Below are 17,382 nucleotides of genomic sequence, written 5' to 3'. Positions count from 1 at the left end.
TAGTTTGCAGAACTGCATTGCCCAAATGTTTAAATTTAAACAAACAACTTAAAGCAAGAAAAAACAAGTTAGTCTCTGCTTATTATCAAGAACTTTCTGAAGCTGTCAGAATGCCTTTCATTCTCAAGCACTAAGCAGAAGGTGTGAGAGGATCTGTTGCATTGAAAGAGACGTCATTAGGTGATTCTGACCTGCCTTCCCCTTTCCTAGGTTTCTGAAAACAAAAAGGACACAGTCAAATGGGTTCCTGCAATTCAACAACGTCCTTCAGTAATCATCCAGCACAATCAAGTATTCAATCAACATATGAGTATGTTTGAATGTATTTCTAAGATACTTCATCCAATGCCTACATCACTTGCTTTGGCACCCTGAATTTGCTTCACCTTTACAACACCTTCACCTTTACTTCTCCCTTACAACTTCCTTTACAACATAGCTCCCTTAATTGCAAGCTCCGGTAACTCCAGCCAACAAGAGTGCCTGCAAAACAATAGATTCCTAATGGAATGAACTCTTAAAATGGTAACAGCCTTATAATTCAAGTCTCTGACAGAGGCAGCTGCAGATCTTGCAGCACTAAAAAAGTCATAATAGCTACACAGAGAAAGTAAGACCAGAGTGCAAATCCAGTTAGAAGGAGCAACTCCATTAAAATTACTAATGTAATTTTATATAAGATTTTAACTACTAGATGTTACAAACTACTTACTAAATGAATTGGTAAATAAATAATGAGCCCTCATAACTTTCACAAAGCCAGGGCTGCTATTCTTATATTTTAATCAGAAGTTTTCCTTATGCATTTGCGTGAGGCTTATCAATAAATGCTCTTCATAAAAGAGTTTGGTGAAATAAACACCTGAAGAAAAGTACAAAGATCAGTGTTTACAGAGCCATTGTGCTGTCTGCTCTCTTATATGGATCTGAATCATGGGTCATCTACCGCCACCACCTGTGTCTCCTAGAACGCTTCCATCAATGCTGTCTCCGTACAATCCTAAACATCCACTGGTCAGATTATGTGACCAATACATCTGTTCTAGAACAAGCAGCAGTCACAAGCATTGAGGCCATGTTGCTGAGAACACAGCTGCGCTGGGCAGGGCATGTCTCAAGGATGAAGGACCACCGCCTCCCTAAGATCTTGCTTTATGTGAACTTCCACGGCTGCGCAAGAGAGGAGCCCCCCCCCCCAAAGAAAAAGAGACCAGGACTACCTGAAATAACATCTCAGCCTTGGCCATATTGGATCACGGCATAACTGGTCTACTCTGGCCCTCCAACCGGGAAGGTCTGAGACACAACACCATCTATAACGCTGCTGATGCCTTTGAGAAAGCACACAGGATCACTCTTGAGGAGAAAAGGCAACACAGAAAGAATCGTGTCTTGCAGAATATACCACCTAAGGAGTCTTTCTGCTGTGCCTTTTGCAATCGGACATGTCTATCTCGTATTGGCCTTTTTAGCCACCAGCGTGCCTGTAACAAATGTGGGTAGAGCCCTCCCCAAATCTTCGTTTGCGAAGCCTAGCCATGATGATGATGATGATCAATAAATGCTATAATTTAATGGATTTGGATGTATACTGTCGTAGAAACAGAGTGGCACTGAACAAAAGGGCTCCCTCATAGAGATATGCAGACAGCAACTAGGATACAGTAAAAAGCAGAAATCTCTTTTGGAAAGTAAAATGCAGCTACTGTAGAATTTGTAAACTATTGGCAACCTGTCCTTCCACCACCAAACCCACACTGACTTTCCAGATACAATACTCTGCTGCTCCCTTAGAAAGAAGGGACAACATTGGGCATCATTCCAAGTGGTTTCTCTGAGCAGGGACATACTAGTACCACTGTCTCGAAGATGGATCTCAATCTAATCTTACAACCTGAAACAGAGTGTATATAATTAATCTATCTATAAACAAATCTTCAATGTAATGCAAGGGAGAAAGAACCCACTTACCTCCAGTACAGGCAAGACTAATTTAAATACTGATTACAGTAAGCATGCTGTACGTATTTGCTAATGTCATAGGGAAAACCCCACAGAAAGTCCAATGACATATTAAAAAGCATGTTCTCTTTGCAATGAACTCCCCCACACTCAGATGCTGAGACAGCAACACATAAGGAAGGAGGTACTTTCTTGTCAGTGAATTTGAGATATATTTAACAGTCCAGATTACTTAAACCTCAAGTCAAACCTGAAATGACAGATTTAGATACAGAAATACTTCCTAAACTTTTTGGACTATTTAATTCGTAGTATTTGTTTTACTCTCCTTGTGCTTAAGCATTTCTTTCCACCTTCCTACAAGGATACATGACAAAAGTCTGTATTATTGGAAAAAAATAGTGAATTCTCAAACTTTATTACCATTGTCTATTTTCTGAGCTGTTCTTGGATCAAAGTTCAAGTATTTTTGTAAATCTGGGGTCCAATTTCTTGTGTCATTTTCACTGTATCGTCCCTTCCAACGTAAGTGGCTCCAGGGATTTTTCAACTGAAGAAATCTAAGTCCCTATAGAAATATAAAATAAAATTCATCTTGTCAGGGTAATTTTTACATATTCAAGGTATTTTTATATGGACCAATAGCTAAAGAAAAGACAGCATCATTAAGTTTTCTGAAATTTCACAGTGGAGACCAAGACAAAATACACTATATTAGCCATTAGAGAAAAAAATCAGTAGCTGCCCACCTAAGGTAAACCTAGAAACCCACTGGAGTTTTCAAACAGGCATCTGAAAACACGTTCAGTTTTATTTGATACCTTATATTCTCTTATGTCCAAGACTGCATATGCATGGGTTGGAACTAAACCCCATTTTTCTCCTTCCTCTTCAGACATCACCCCTGTTGCTGTGGTAATAAGGACATCTCCCTTGTGAAATCTGTTCAAAAAGAGATGAAAAATACCTTAATTAAAACCTTGCAAGTTGCAAACTAATGTTTGCCAGAGCCTGTTATAGTACGTTTTTAGACTGTCCATTAGCATGCCTTTGGTTTGTGGTCAGCAGAAATCACTCCTGAAAAAGCTTAAGAAAGTGGAACTATTTTTCTTTCAGAATTAAGTATACACTTTAAGTGAAATATTATTTTTTTAATGTAACTTCATATTTTCATAAACATAATTCAGCATTTATCAACCTGAAGTTCGACCTGTGTCACTTTTTAAAGATACTCTTCACAGATCTTCAGCTGAGCACAAACGTGGTTTCATCAACACTTAGCCAAGCACTGCATGTAGTAAATTAATAACGCTGTCACACCCCCAGGATTCTGAAGGTGCTTTCCAAAACCTGAAGAATGAGAAGTTCGTGCTTCTGTACTTTTGCAGGTGTTTACACTCAAGTTTTGTGTTATGAATAGCAATTGTTAATTTTGCAACAATTATTACTCTGAAAACACACTAGCATGTTTTGCAGTCCATGCTAGAATTCAAGTACAGACTCAGTGTCCCCAGACAGTGTACAGGGTCACTGGGCTATGGATCAAAACATTTTCAGTCTAGCACAGGTAAGCAATAGTAATGGCTAGATACCATTCTAACTGCAGTCACACCTCCAAATTACAGTGCTGGAATATCTGAAGAATTGTTGACAGACATCTAAAAAGCTCCTAACCAACTGAAAAAGCACTGTCAAAAGAGTCATGCTCTTCTATCGTGAATGCAGATGTTTCAGTCATCAGAATAACACCTCTCTACTGCACTGATATACATAAGAAACTGGTTGCACAAAACCATTTTGAAAGAAATCCAAGTATTTGATTGCTGGCATTTATAAATTGCAGCTATGCCTTTCACCACAAGTAGAATAATAGAATCATTTAGTTTGGACCTTTAAGACCATCAAATCCAACTGTTATGGTATGTCTGAAGACAAATATGGCTGTTATGGTAGATTTTTGCTGCTACTCCAGGACACTTACTAATGGGGCATAATCTTGTGATATGATTAGAAATACTATATTATATCTGCTTGCTAAGGACAGCAGATAAGTGCATAAGTTCCGGGGAGCTGTGTGAGAACAACTTTTAAACACTTAACTTTTATGTTAGTTCCAAGCTGCTCTTCTCTGACTCTGTGTTCTATTTTCTTCATCAAGAAAACGGCTACTATTATTTTTCTTCATATGTAAAGAATCAAAATTCCACAATATTTTACTCTTCTGTTTTATCAAAGCCACCAATACCTCAATTTTTCTTCTTCCAGAAAGTACATAGGGATTTTATAAAGCACAATCTGTAGCAATACCAAAATGCTATCAAAGGATCTGTGATGACTGTACTGCTTTTACAGTGGTAATGCACCTACTACACAGCAAGCATTTTAATTACTTAGGAAAGAAAAAACATCTACCTCTGATAAAGCATTCTGAAAGTACTGTCTTTATTGAAAGCTTGATTGTCAGAGTGCATAGCAATTCTTTCAGGTATCCAACCAGTCAGTGCATGGAGATCAATATTCTGAAAAGCAAATATTCAAAAGAAATCAGAACAGATCCATCAGCATATGACATCTTATAAAAATGCCTTGAAAGAAATCAAGTATACACACGTTACAGTACAACTCTAGACCTAAAAGGCTCAAGATAAAGACTAACAAAAAATTCTTTGATTAGGTAAGGACAACATTTCCACATCGTTTCACAAAAACAAAATGAAAAACAACAGAAACAAACAAAACCCCCAAAAAACCAAACCAAAAAAACCCAAAAAAACCAACAAAACCCCCAAAAAATCCACCCCCCCAAAAAGCTGGAAATTTCAGAGTAACAGAAGCATAAGAGAATCATCAGTCACACGCATTTGTGTGACGTGTTCTATTTATTTCATTGATTCACAAATTCTTAAAGCACAGTCTCAAAAGCAGTATATATGCATTTTAAATAATTTAAGTTTTACTTTAAGGCTCAGGGTTTGGTTTTTTTATTCTTTTTGGTAAAGCTGACACTGACATGTATTTCCATAAAAAGATGCTTTAATCTCCCAACTCCTTGAAACATTGCTTATTCCTTTTCTTTTGCTTTTTACTCCTCAAAGCAAAAGCAGACACTCTAAATGCTTGAAGTGTCAATAACCAGCACTGCTGGGTGGGAACTTGAGGAATTACAAGTACAAGACAGCCAGTAAGTAACCCTGATTACACAAGGAAGCTAGAATATAGCAGAAACCAGAGGGGGTGGGAAGGGTGGAGATTAAATGTCACAAGTCAAGCTATTTTTCCAGATAGCAAGTTAGAGAACAACAATGAGAATAAAACACATCTATTCTCACCAGCTTCTGTCCTTCAAAACAAAGCAGCTTGACACTGACATATGCACAGATAAAAATGTGTGCTACATTTACCCCTTACACAAAGCCACATTTGTTCCATAATAATTTTTCAAGGGATGATGATTACCTAGTATACCCTCCAAGAATGTGATTAACTAGATTGCGAACAGCACCATGAAATGAAAAAATATACTATTAAAATTTTAAAGAATTTTAAAGTGAAATCAGAAGGGCTTCCTAAGTAACAAATTAAGATTATAAGGGATACTCATTTCAGTAAACTGTCCCTCTCTGAAAGAATAATTTGCATGCCAGTTTAGCTGCAGTACAATCAATGACTGTTTCTTTAGTAACCACATTATAGGAACCCAATACATATTCATGTAGGTGAGTGGAACAATCTGATAAACAAACTTGCACAGATCAAAGTACTTGCTCCCTCCATACACGTACTGAATGACTAGCCCTTTCCTAGCTGACTCCATTACCTAATGAGGGAGAACTGCCCTATTGAGTTAGAAACCAAAGTCAACAGTATTGATATGGGCAAAGAAATTTTATGACTTCACCCAACACTTTCATCTAGGCTTTATATAAAACACATGTACTTCCCACCCACAAATGTCAATTAACTCAGACCATCAAGATATCTTGCTCATTCTACTTTGATAGAATAATTTACTTAAGTACAGCTAAGAATATTTGAAAGAAAGAAACAAAAAAAAAATTAAGAAAATGGTAAACCCAATACTTGTCTCCCCAAGCAATTCACTTTGATTACACTAGAAGGAAATTATTTGACCCAATATTATCTAAGTGGAATTTCTTCCTCTAAGAAAAAATCTCATACTTACAGAATTTGATCCAGGAAAATCATATCCTCCCATGACCTTCATGTAAGCCTTTTCTATTAGTGACACCCATAATTCATTCTTATTATTAGAATAAGAGCAGAGAAGTTCCCCACTATGATCAACAGGTAACTGGTCATCTATGATTACCTGTTTGAAATGAATGAAAAATCATCATAAACCTAATAAAATAATTTGAAAGTGCTTAGGAAATAAACCAAACACCTCATTAATACACAGCTTCTCAGATACAACCAGACCTGACCATTATTCTCTCACGTTAACACCTCTATCAATTCTGCAGTGGTTTGCCCAAGTGAAAAAGAAATTCTGTTGCCATCTCTGACTTGCACTGGCCCAACTGAGTGTCCAGTGAACAGCTGCCTCTCTTTCCCATATGTAAAACAGGAATGACGACAGTACAGTCTTATAAAGTGTTTAATATCTATTGCAAAAGGTACGTGCAGAAACGTTCAGTGTAATAACAAGCATAAAAAAGTAAAGAAAAGCCAAACAACATTCCTCAACTAATTAGGAATCAAGAGCATGGACTGTGCTTGGTAGCCAGCAGAAAAATAAACATTTATTTGTCTATAAGGAAACAAACTGTGTCATATCACTTTCATAGCCTCTACTTCCAGATTTAAGTTTCTTCCCTCTAAGAGGGAAAACAACTCATAGCAGCAGCTGTTACAGTATTAACATTTCTTCCTTGTATTGGGTAGCATATATTCCTCATTATCACAGATTGTTCCTGCATACTTGTAGTGGTATGAGACAGTTTCCCTGAATAGATTTTCAGTTTTCTGTTGGCATTAGTCCATTACATACAGGCTACCAACACAGCACATTTTCTGGTCAAATCCTGTTTGTGCAAAAATGAATAATTCTTTTCATAGAAGAGCAAATGGCCATTCATCATAACAAAAGGAAGCCATTAAGAGGTATTTTGGAAGGGGTAATAAGAGCAAGGCAAACACATAAATGATACTTTCTTGAAACATTCCGATTCCAGAATTTTGCAGCTTGAGGACTTCCTGACCCAGAGGTTATATCTTAGCAATTAAGAGCTTTTGACGAGTTTTGCCTTACTCCCCCACCCCCCATGAATATGCTCACTCTACTTCTGAACTCCCCTAAACATTCATCAGACAATATGATCTGCAATAATCAGTGCTACGATTAAGTATCATATGGAGAAATACATTATTTTATGTCCTTATTTATTGTGCTGAAAAGAAAATTAAGTTTTTTGTCAGTTTAAAAACTTCTGTGTTCAGGCATCTCCTCTCCATACTAAAAATCTGCAGTCAAGTTACTCCTCTATGATCATTCCATATCTATACTCTGCCTGGATGTCCCCCTCTGTACTTTTAAATTCTGTAACTTCCTTTCTAAGATGGGGTGGAAAAGTGCACATCCAATTCATAAATATGGGATATGTAGTTTTGCTCCTGTTTGGTTTTCATAATTCTTTTAAGTGATATAAGGATTTTTTTGCTATGCAAGCACTTCACAGTGAAGCAGACCAAGCCTTTAAAATACATGACTTAAACAGTAATAGCACTAAGTGTCCCCAAAACCATTTACCTTTCTAGGTACACCATTGATATGAAGCTTCACCATGTATTTACCACATGGATTATACTCTGGTTCCCCTTTCTTATTCTGAGGGTAAATTATACTGTTAATAAAAAAAAAAGAAAAAGAGGAAGTTGTGACAAATTACTTGGCTGATAACAATAAAAGTGGGATTAACACAGTTTGTTTCTGGAATTTATACTTAAATTCAATACAGAATTTTTAATGAAAGAGCAACTCAAATTTAAAGTAAAAAATAATAATGTGGAAATAGGTTTTATTTTTCAGGCCTTGCTTTTCCTGCAGCTTTCTGCTTAATATAGTAGCAAAAAGAACATAAGTAACCTAATTGTTTCTCAAACAGAAGCAAGGCAAACAAAATTATCTTATTATTAAACAAATGGTATTTACATATCTCTAATGTCATTCAGGGAAGTACTGTATTTATAAGTTAAACATTTGAAGAAGAAGGCAGTGCAGAACTCACTGTTCTTGAAAAGAACACAAGTTCAGTTCTAATGAGAATAGGTTAAAATGAAGCAATCCAAAAACATTCACACACTGGTCTGGCAAGGGGCTCCCATCAAAGTCCACAAAACTCATGGCAAATTTATCATGGGATGCCCAACGAGTGGAACTCAGACAGTTTTGCTAACATTAATTCTACAATGAGTTGCAATGAAACTATAAAGCATTGTAAGTAAAATTTCTATTAAAAAAATCCCAAACAAATAAAAACCCCTTCCAAACTATTCATTACTCCTTGAAGCAGATCTAAGTTAAACACCAATGTCTGTATACGTATCTATATATAGTTGGCTCTCCTCTTAGAAGTGCTGAAACCACAAGTCCAAGGGAGATGAAGGTGAAACAAATGCTAGTTTTTACTGTGTACAAGTGTCATGGAACATCTTGCAAAAGCTTGGCAGTATTAAGTCCAGAAAGACCTTAGAAAGCAACAGCTACTTACCTCGTGATCAATTTTTTGTTATATCTTCTTTCATATGCTGCACTGATAGCCAGTGATGCCACAAAAGAGCAATCTGACACTATTGTCTACAAAGAAAAGAAAACCAGTGAGGTCATTTACTAATAACTCAAATACTGAAAGATGAATGCAGTGTATGGAGGGAAGGAAAACCATCAGTTAGTAATTGCCTTCAAAAAGGAAAGCTTTAAACCAAGAGAAACAAAGTCACTACTAAAAAGGCAGGAAGTGTATGCTTGTTCAACACGAGTCCCCTACAAAGCAAACCAAAGTCAGAATTACTAATGACAATCAGAGGCAAGCACAGATACCTCAGCATGCATTCACACTTACTCCTTCCTCCCAAATACCATATCCAAGGGCATAATCTATTACAGATTCCAGAATAGTTTGGACCATCTGCAACTTGACACTAGGATATGTCCCCGTTCTCAATGGGCCACTGCTTCCCATCAAATAAAAATTTAAAGATCTTGCTCATTATTTTTCCCATGCACTAAATGAAGTGAGCAATTTGCTGCAGAGTACACCTTGCCTTTTTCATACTACCCTTACCACTATCTCTAGAAAACAGGATTTTCAGCTGGAATTCAAATTCTAATTGTCACTGTCACTGTTAACACCTGTTTATTCTTGTGGACAGAAAACTTATGGAATTTATTTATTTATTTAATCTCATGAGGGCCAAGGAATGAACTCTCACATTTGGGGATTCCTTTTTGAACAAGAAAGTTCCCTGGGAGCAGCACACATTTCTCTTTAGGAACAATTTACCTGCTTTATGCTGAAACTTGATACAGTGTAGATCATGGTAGGGTTATTTGTTATGTCATCTGGTCGCACCCATTTGGCAAACATCGCTTTCTGTTTGGGGGATAATGGTAACTTCCCGCATTTATCACTAGATTTAAAAGAGAAAAAAAAAGTAGAAATAAATCAGTAGCAGTTTAAAAAAGCTTTTCATGGTTTGACCAATCCTATGTACATCTGATAGATTGTGCAAAATATGTACAGAACAATTAAAAAGCTGTAAAACAATTTCAAAGAACATCACTTCTAAGTGTGTGATTTTTAGAGGAAAAAAAATAAAAATATGAAATAAAACCCAGGAGTTTCCTTCATGAAAGATTGAACAGAAGGGAATTCCAAAAAGCCACCTACACCAGTAGAAACTCAAATTCTGCACTTTATTTGAATATGATGAACCTAATAATAAAAACTTTCTTTAGTTTTGAAAATTGAGGCTTGTTTGATTGATACGCCTTTAGCAAAAAATTGGGAAAAAACCAAACCAAAATAAAAAACCAATCCCAAGTGTCTTTGTCTGTTATGGCTATGCAATCTTGACATATTATTATTGCTCATGAATGAAGGTCTAGCAGTTACATATCACTCTTCCTCGGAATAGTCCTTTACAGAGGAAGCAGTTGCCACCCTCAGTTTACAGGTAACTGATGCAAAGGGAGCTAAACTCCCTGTAGAGCAGAATCAGATAATGGGACCAAGTTGCCAGCCCAGCCCAATATTCCAAAAAGTCAAATATAATGTTGTCCTTATAGGCCTGAAGGCACAACTGCAAAAGCACTATACAGCAAGGTCAGCCTACAATGAAGTCTTAAGTTCAGAATGGAAGAAGGAAGTGGTAGCATTTAAGTATCTCTGCCTGAATTATGATTAAAACCCTACCTTACCAATTTTAATCTCCTAAAGAGAAAACACAGAAATACCAAATATGGGAAAGTTTTGAAAATAAAAACAAAAGTGAAGTTCAGAAATTGAACCATACTTACGAAAAAGGCATAGGGAAAGCAAAACGTTCCCTCAGATCGACACTCATGAAAGGTACATATTCAATGCCATTAATTTTTGAAGTCTTCCTGAAAGTCATAACAAAAAAAAAAAAATATAGTTACAAACCTATCTATCATCTTTCAAAGACTAAGTTCCAAAAGGTAATAGCAACAAAATCAGTTTTTAAAAGCTAACAAATCAGTGCTTCTGAAAACTAGACAACTGCCACTTGAAATCGATGTATTTGATAGTTTTAAAAATTCAAAATTTAGGCTAAAGGTTTTATGGATTATTTGTAGCTTATTCCACCTATAACAAAAATTTAAGCAAAAGGAACTGGATGCAACAGAAGCCACAGTCCTACAAAATATTATGCAACCTCAATTTCCACTGCAGTTGCTTAATCTATGAAAACACCTCTGTACTTTGGCTTCTCAGAGCCAGATCTCTCATGAACTCATTTTGGAAAATCTTCAACTTACCTGAGCACTTCAATCTCCTCTGCAGTGTATCTCTGACCTTGAGGTTCACTAGCTTGTACTGCTCTGATTGTCTGTGGTTTATCATTTAAAGAAAAATCAGGTCCCAATGGGAAGAATGTTCTCACTGGCTGATTTGGTTTAGCTGCAGTTGACTTTTCTTTCTGAGATGACTTTGACATAGATTCCTTCAGTGCCTCTGCTCTAAAGCAAATAAAAATGCATTTTACTTACAACAATGATAAAAACATAGTTATGGTTCAAATACTCATTTTCTTGGTTCATGTTCCCACATATATTACATGGAAAGAACAAATGCCCAATTTGTTCACCACTTTCCCTAAAAAAACCCCAAAATCTATTTCTGATGCTGGTACTTTACTTTCCTGTTCTTGAATCAATTAAAAGATAGCATTTCCAACTCACATAAGCTACTTTTGGCAGAACTCATTAGATTTTTATTGCCTCTAAATTACGCTAATAGGAGAATTTGTGTAAGTGTTCATTATCTGGAATCTCAAAACAAGATCACCGAAACACAGAGAGAGAAAACTGATTTGCACCCTCTCATACCTTCCAGACTTATTTTGTCTAGCAGCTACAACAGCAGTAAAAACCCACAGGCATTCTCACAACCGAGCATTTCAACTGCTTGAAGACTGTGTATTCAGGAGCCATATTTTGTTATTGCTGCATTAAGCTGGTGGATGGTCACACATGCAAAATACTGATTTCTTTCTGATCACAGACCAAGCAGTGCTAAAAACCAGCTTTCATACTGAAACTTTGCCCGACATAGCCCATGATTCACCATCAAACAGCTGATTTTAGAAGAGGTATCTTGAACTTATACTTGTGCAAATTGTTTCAGACAGACACTTTATTACACATATACCATGCAATTAGATTGCTATTATCAAGATAAGTGTTTCCCAGTTCCCATCTGTCTTCCTTATGAAGGGACAGGGACAGTGACACCTTAACTTCATGCTGGCTTCAATTCAGCATTTTTATAGAAGCTCTGATATATACCTCTGAATACTGAAGTAGTGCATTTGTTCGAGCATATACACAGCCCTTTCCTAATTCTGCAAGATTCCCAGAGGGTTGGCACAACAGCTGCTACATTCAGCAGTGTAGCAGCTGGCAGCTAGCTCCAAGGAGAAGTCTATGGGAGTTTGGTCTACCCAGAAACCATATAGACATGCAAGACTGAGGACACAACTCAGAGGGTGCACTTAGACCTGACAGCAAGTATATTTACTAACATCAGCAGTACTCACCTATCCAGCGCTTGTCGAGCCAGCTGTTTCAGTTTGGACTGGAGGCCTGCTTCTGAAGTTTCAGTAGCCTGAAGTACAAAATAAAAGCAAGAAAAAACAAAGCTACACATTGAAAGAAACCCAGCATGTTTTAAAAGCGCAGTTTGTCATAACTCTAGATTACACTGAAGAGTAACTAGCTATTTTTTCCAATTCTATTTTTAAATGAGCAAATATGTGGGGCTTGTAGGGTTTTTGCTGTTCTTGTTTTTTTAATCTCATCATAAAAACCATATGAAGTACGTAAATATCATTTTGCTGTTCTAGTGAAATGTTCATAAAATGGAAGTGATGTTTAAAATTTTTCAGCATGGGAAACATAACATACAGAAAAAAATTTGCCAGAAGAATTAACTGTATTAAAACACTATGGGCAGAAAGAACACAAAACCAAATGTAACATACGCTACTGAGCTTGGATGTGTTCTCATTCTTTTCCCCAAATGAGTAAAAAATAATCAGGATAACTTAGGAAAAAAAATACATTTTTGAATGCTTATTTTCATAAAATACAAACTAACAAGACAGATGTGCAAGAACAACATTTTTAACTTGCAATCAAAAGCATAAAATAAACTATGACAGGGCAACGAAACAGGTATCAAGAGTGCTAACTTCTGTTCCCAGTTGGGAGGTCAGCTATGACAGTTTACACTTTCCTTTTCCTTACAGGTGAAGCATGGCTTCTGCTGCTAAACAATCTGCAAGAGGCACAACATGACATGTGGCTTCTCCTGTGACACCCACAAGTGTGACAGGTTTCAGGTTCTAGCTTTGTAGCTTGACCAGGTCAGCCAGGTCAACTGAGGATACAAAAAGCAAGCTACTTTCACCCCAGGAAACAAAACGAGAAACACCCTCTACAAGCTACTAACTTCATTTGCAAATAAATTACACACTGGAGTTCCTGGTTGGAAAAGATTCTGAAAGATGTATGAAGGTAAGCAATGGAGATGGAACACCAGCACAGTCATCTAGGAATCAGCCACAGAAGAGGAGGAATGGCTGCTCTATTAGTACTTTAAGGGTAAGGAAGAAACAAATTTCTCCACCTGCATATTCTAAGGAGAAAAATAGAAGTAAAGCTTCAAGATAGCAGAGTTCCTTCAATCTTCTTTCATCCTGGGAAGAAGGTGGTACTTTTGGGTCACCCCAAGGAACAAAGCTTACCATCATGTCAACAAAATAATATGCTAGTCAAGATTAAAAGAAAGTTCAGCAGTATCTTGTACCTCATGAAGTACCCGATGTTATATATGCATATATATATGCAGTTATTAATAAAAATATATTCTTTCAGACATGAAAAATACATGTACAAAATATGTACTTTCAGACTAACTTCAGTAATAGTTTCATGCACTGACACAACAGAAGGAGGAACACAGCAGAGGAAAAACAGTACACTGCTGCAGCAGATGTTATGTAATAGACTGAAAATGTTCTGCTCCGACAGCTCAAGTCAAAAAACTAGAGCAGTTCTACTAACTCTTGATCTGGTTACACTGCATCACCAGGGGTTTTTAGCCTAGGTATAACCTGTTTACAGAATTCAGAGAAAAGAACTTACTCTAGCATGTAGCAACAGTAACATACCACTCTCAACAACCCACATATATTTTTACATTATAAAAAGGGAAAAGAAGGGAAAAAGAAAAACAGACTTGGTGGAGTTACATTATGATGGTGAGCTCTTCTTATAATGAGTTAGTTAAGGCAACTGGACTTAGGGGAAAAAAGCAGTACCTGTAATTATATTCTTCATCATTTACATAATGGCCAATTTGTCCTTATTAATTTCAGTGTGAATTGAATTCACTCATAACAGCTTTAATGTTGAGCAATCAAGTACTATTTTTACTAGTTTTGGCATCAGTAGACTATTACATCTTCAGAAAGTGTCACACACAAAAATTTCACTTAAATGACTTCCTTTAATGTAGTCAGAAAGTAATACAGCTGACACATTAGCAAGTCATCTTCAGTTTTAACAGTTTTTAATTTGGTTTAGCACTGTATTTGCTCCAGGGCAAAAATTAACATGAAAAACGTTCCAGAATATTTCCAGTTTTTAGTATGATCCAGTTCAGAAAAAAAAAAAACACACAGAAATCACAAGACCCCAAAAATTTACAGTGTTGTATAGCAACACAACACAGGCTGGAAGAAATGCTAAAAAAAAACAGTGGGGAAAAAAAAGATTAAAAAGTAGCTTTTAGAAATACAGGTACTCCATTTTCAAGCCAGCCTTTAAGAGTCAGTCACTTGTGTAAGTTGAAGAATTTCTTACCATCACATAATTCCACCAAGTTAACCTGTAGCTTAACATACTGTTTTCAAACAGAGTTCCACGGCTTCTGTGTACAACTCTATAGCTTCTTCTGCATTGCCTTTATCATCTTCATCAAAAGCCTGTGTAACTAGGAAGTGAGCACGCTCCAAGTCCAACTGTTGTTTTGACTTCAGAGGGTCTGTTTTCTGTGACTGAACTAAACGAAAAAGAAAGTATTTAGCCTTCTTCAGCAGCAGACATGTAAAAACATCCTTAACATGGTATGGAAACACTAGCAACCCTAATCAGATGAGTAATAACTATTTCTTGTCTGGAAACTAATCTTTCTAGACTTCGCTAAAAACATCTAGGCAAGGACCACCCCTTCCCTGAAGCAGAGATACGCTCTCAGGATATTTCAGATGTCAAATAATGTAAATAAAATCTCTTTCATACTACACTGAGAACAAGTATGTTTATGTCAAATATTGCATCATTTGTGAAAACACATCACCTAACAAAATATACGAGTTCCTTAGGTGTCCATTTCATTTAATACCTTTATTAATGACCTGAAGGAGAAGGCAGAGTGCACCTTCACTAAGGTTGCAGACTCCACCAAACGAATTCATTCAAGCACACAGCTGTGTGAATGAACACAGCTGTTCAAATGGATACAGACAAGCTAAAGTAACAGGCTGCCAAGAACCTCAGGACAAATGCTATGCCCTGTGCTTGGGACAGACTAACACCCTGCAGGGTATAGGCCCATGAAGGAGGGTCTGGGGGACAGGTGGATGAACCAGCAGCAATGAAGGCTAACAGCACCCCGGGCTGCATCATCAGGAGCACAGCCAGGAGATTTGGGGGTGGGGAAACGATTGGCACCCTCTACTCAGCACTCAGCAGACTGTCTGGAATGCTGCATCCCACCTTGGGTCCCCAGTGAGGCTGAGGCTGGAGGACTTTGCCTTTAGAAAAGCTGAGGAAGCAGAGCTTGTCCAGCCAGGAGGAGAGACGGCTTTGGGGGGACCTAATAGCAACCTGCCATTAGTTGCGAGGTTGTCAAGAAAGAGCCTGAATCCATTTTCTTCACTGCAGTGTGAAGAAAGGGAATGAGAGTCAGTGGCTATGGATTGAAACAGGGGAGAATACAACTAGATATATATAAAAAAATAATCACTAGAAATACAATTGCACCCTGGAACGGGGGCTCAGGGGCACCAGGAAATTTCTGTCCTTAGGTGTTTTTAGGACCTGACTGAACCTAAGCAACTTGGTCCAAAAATCAATGTCTACCCTGTTTTCTGCTGGACATAGGCCTTCCAAAGTCCCTTTTTGGCCAAATGATTCTATGATTCTAATTGAGAATTGCAAGTGTGCAAAAATTTAAGGATTTAGTCTAAGCAGAAACATTGAAATCAGATCAAACAAGGAAACTCTTATGAGAGCAAAGAGCTCCTTTGCCCTCTCAACATTAGTAATTATATATAAATATCAGAACCCACTTGCTTCAAATCCATCATGCAGCTAACCTCAGATGCGTGTTTTGATTTGTTCCTAATCAATTTTTATCGCTATATTTAATTACTTTCTCATGTTTTCTCTGCAGATGAGATTCCTCAGAATATTTAAAAGCAAAGAATACCCACGCCCAAGTCCTTAGGTAGTTCAGTCTCCACTTAATTTCTGATGTATCAGAATTCAAAGCACTGATACGCTTATTTGTGGTTCTTCACAAAGGACAAGAAAATTAGAATAATGAAAAACAGAGCAAACACCATTGATATGTATTTCACGGCAGCAAACAACTTCCTAATTAAACCTCTGCTTAAATTAATTGAGTGGAAAGCTCCTTACCCACCTGCTGAATGGAGAGCTTGAACTCTCTCCAAGTACTCATTTATTTTTTCTTGAATATTTTCCAAGTTTGACCCAGCCATCCCAGCATAAATCAAGGCTTGTGCAGCTTCCTGCAGACAGAAGAATTTGAGACAAAGTTAATGTTTGTTGCCTAGAAAATTAGTTTCCATAAACAGAGGGCCTACAACAGCCTTGAGTTGCATGAAAGCAAACCCTTACATCTACAAAAAGACTCAGTGGCTGAAGGGAAATTCTGCTGGAAAGAAGAAGTTTCAGGTTATAAATTAGATCATGTTCAATTTCTCACATCTGGAAAAACCTATAAGACTATAAAAATATTTAGAAGTTCTGTAAGACAAGATCTTAGGCCTGTCTGTAAAGTATCGTATGAAATTAGGAGATTTTAAGTAAAACTTTCCAAGCATGCATTGAAACCAGTTTGGTTTTAAAGCCGTGGATTTAAGGTTAGGAAAAAAATTAGCTACTCAAGTTATTTGCATTTAATCTGATAATAATGATAAAAGCTTTTCAAAATCAGATGCAAAGAATTTTGGGGGATTTTTAGTATTACTCAGATAAAGCTATCAAATGTGGAAAGTCTATAAATTTGAGGTTTCCTACCTTCTCAAACTTGTTTTTTCAAATATTTGCACGTACACAAAAATACTGGATGCAAGTCTACTTCCAGAAGGGAGCATAGGCCTCCAGCTCAGAAGCACAGTATGCTACCCACATTAAGGCTTGTCCCATACTGTACAAATCTATTAAGAAAAAACACCTTCAGTTGCATAAGCTGTCTATCCATTCACTAAATTTATGAAAAACATGTAAGGTTTGGCAGGGCTGCAATAAATAGCCAGACCTGACACAGTCTCAGAACCACATGGGGAATCCACACTTGTCACCCACAAAAATGAGGACAAAAACCTTATTTTGTCCTCATT

At 37.0% G+C, this 17,382-nt stretch overlaps 1 protein-coding gene across 4 annotated transcripts in view; it reads right to left on the bottom strand.

Annotated features, from left to right (window-relative positions):
* Positions 1–17,076, bottom strand: part of CAPN7 (calpain 7) — a 29,180-nt gene extending 12,104 nt beyond the window's left edge. For 2 of the 4 annotated variants that reach the window (XR_001920989.2, XM_018075353.1), the window contains exons 1-12: positions 16,440–16,556; positions 14,635–14,792; positions 12,265–12,332; positions 10,985–11,185; positions 10,502–10,588; positions 9,486–9,612; positions 8,694–8,779; positions 7,733–7,826; positions 6,146–6,292; positions 4,375–4,481; positions 2,784–2,904; positions 2,386–2,530 (exon numbers count right to left, since the gene is read on the bottom strand). Coding sequence is in view for 3 of the 4 variants with exons in the window: in XM_018075353.1 (XP_017930842.1) it covers positions 2,386–2,530; positions 2,784–2,904; positions 4,375–4,481; positions 6,146–6,292; positions 7,733–7,826; positions 8,694–8,779; positions 9,486–9,612; positions 10,502–10,588; positions 10,985–11,185; positions 12,265–12,332; positions 14,635–14,792; positions 16,440–16,518 (1,420 nt within the window). In the remaining variant the exon portion in view is untranslated. Of the gene's footprint in view, positions 1–2,385; positions 2,531–2,783; positions 2,905–4,374; positions 4,482–6,145; positions 6,293–7,732; positions 7,827–8,693; positions 8,780–9,485; positions 9,613–10,501; positions 10,589–10,984; positions 11,186–12,264; positions 12,333–14,593; positions 14,793–16,439; positions 16,557–17,059 lie in introns of those variants that run through there. The other 2 variants (XM_018075354.1, XM_025895413.2) reach the window with 2 other exon arrangements.
* Between the last annotated feature and the right edge of the window lie 306 nt (positions 17,077–17,382).

Source organism: Manacus vitellinus, unplaced genomic scaffold (genome assembly GCF_001715985.3).
Source record: "Manacus vitellinus isolate BGI_N305 unplaced genomic scaffold, ASM171598v3 scaffold_3_pilon, whole genome shotgun sequence".
NCBI classification, from domain to species: Eukaryota; Metazoa; Chordata; class Aves; order Passeriformes; family Pipridae; genus Manacus; species Manacus vitellinus.
Note: the sequence above shows the minus strand (reverse complement) of the source record. Positions and strands in the feature narration are given on the sequence as shown.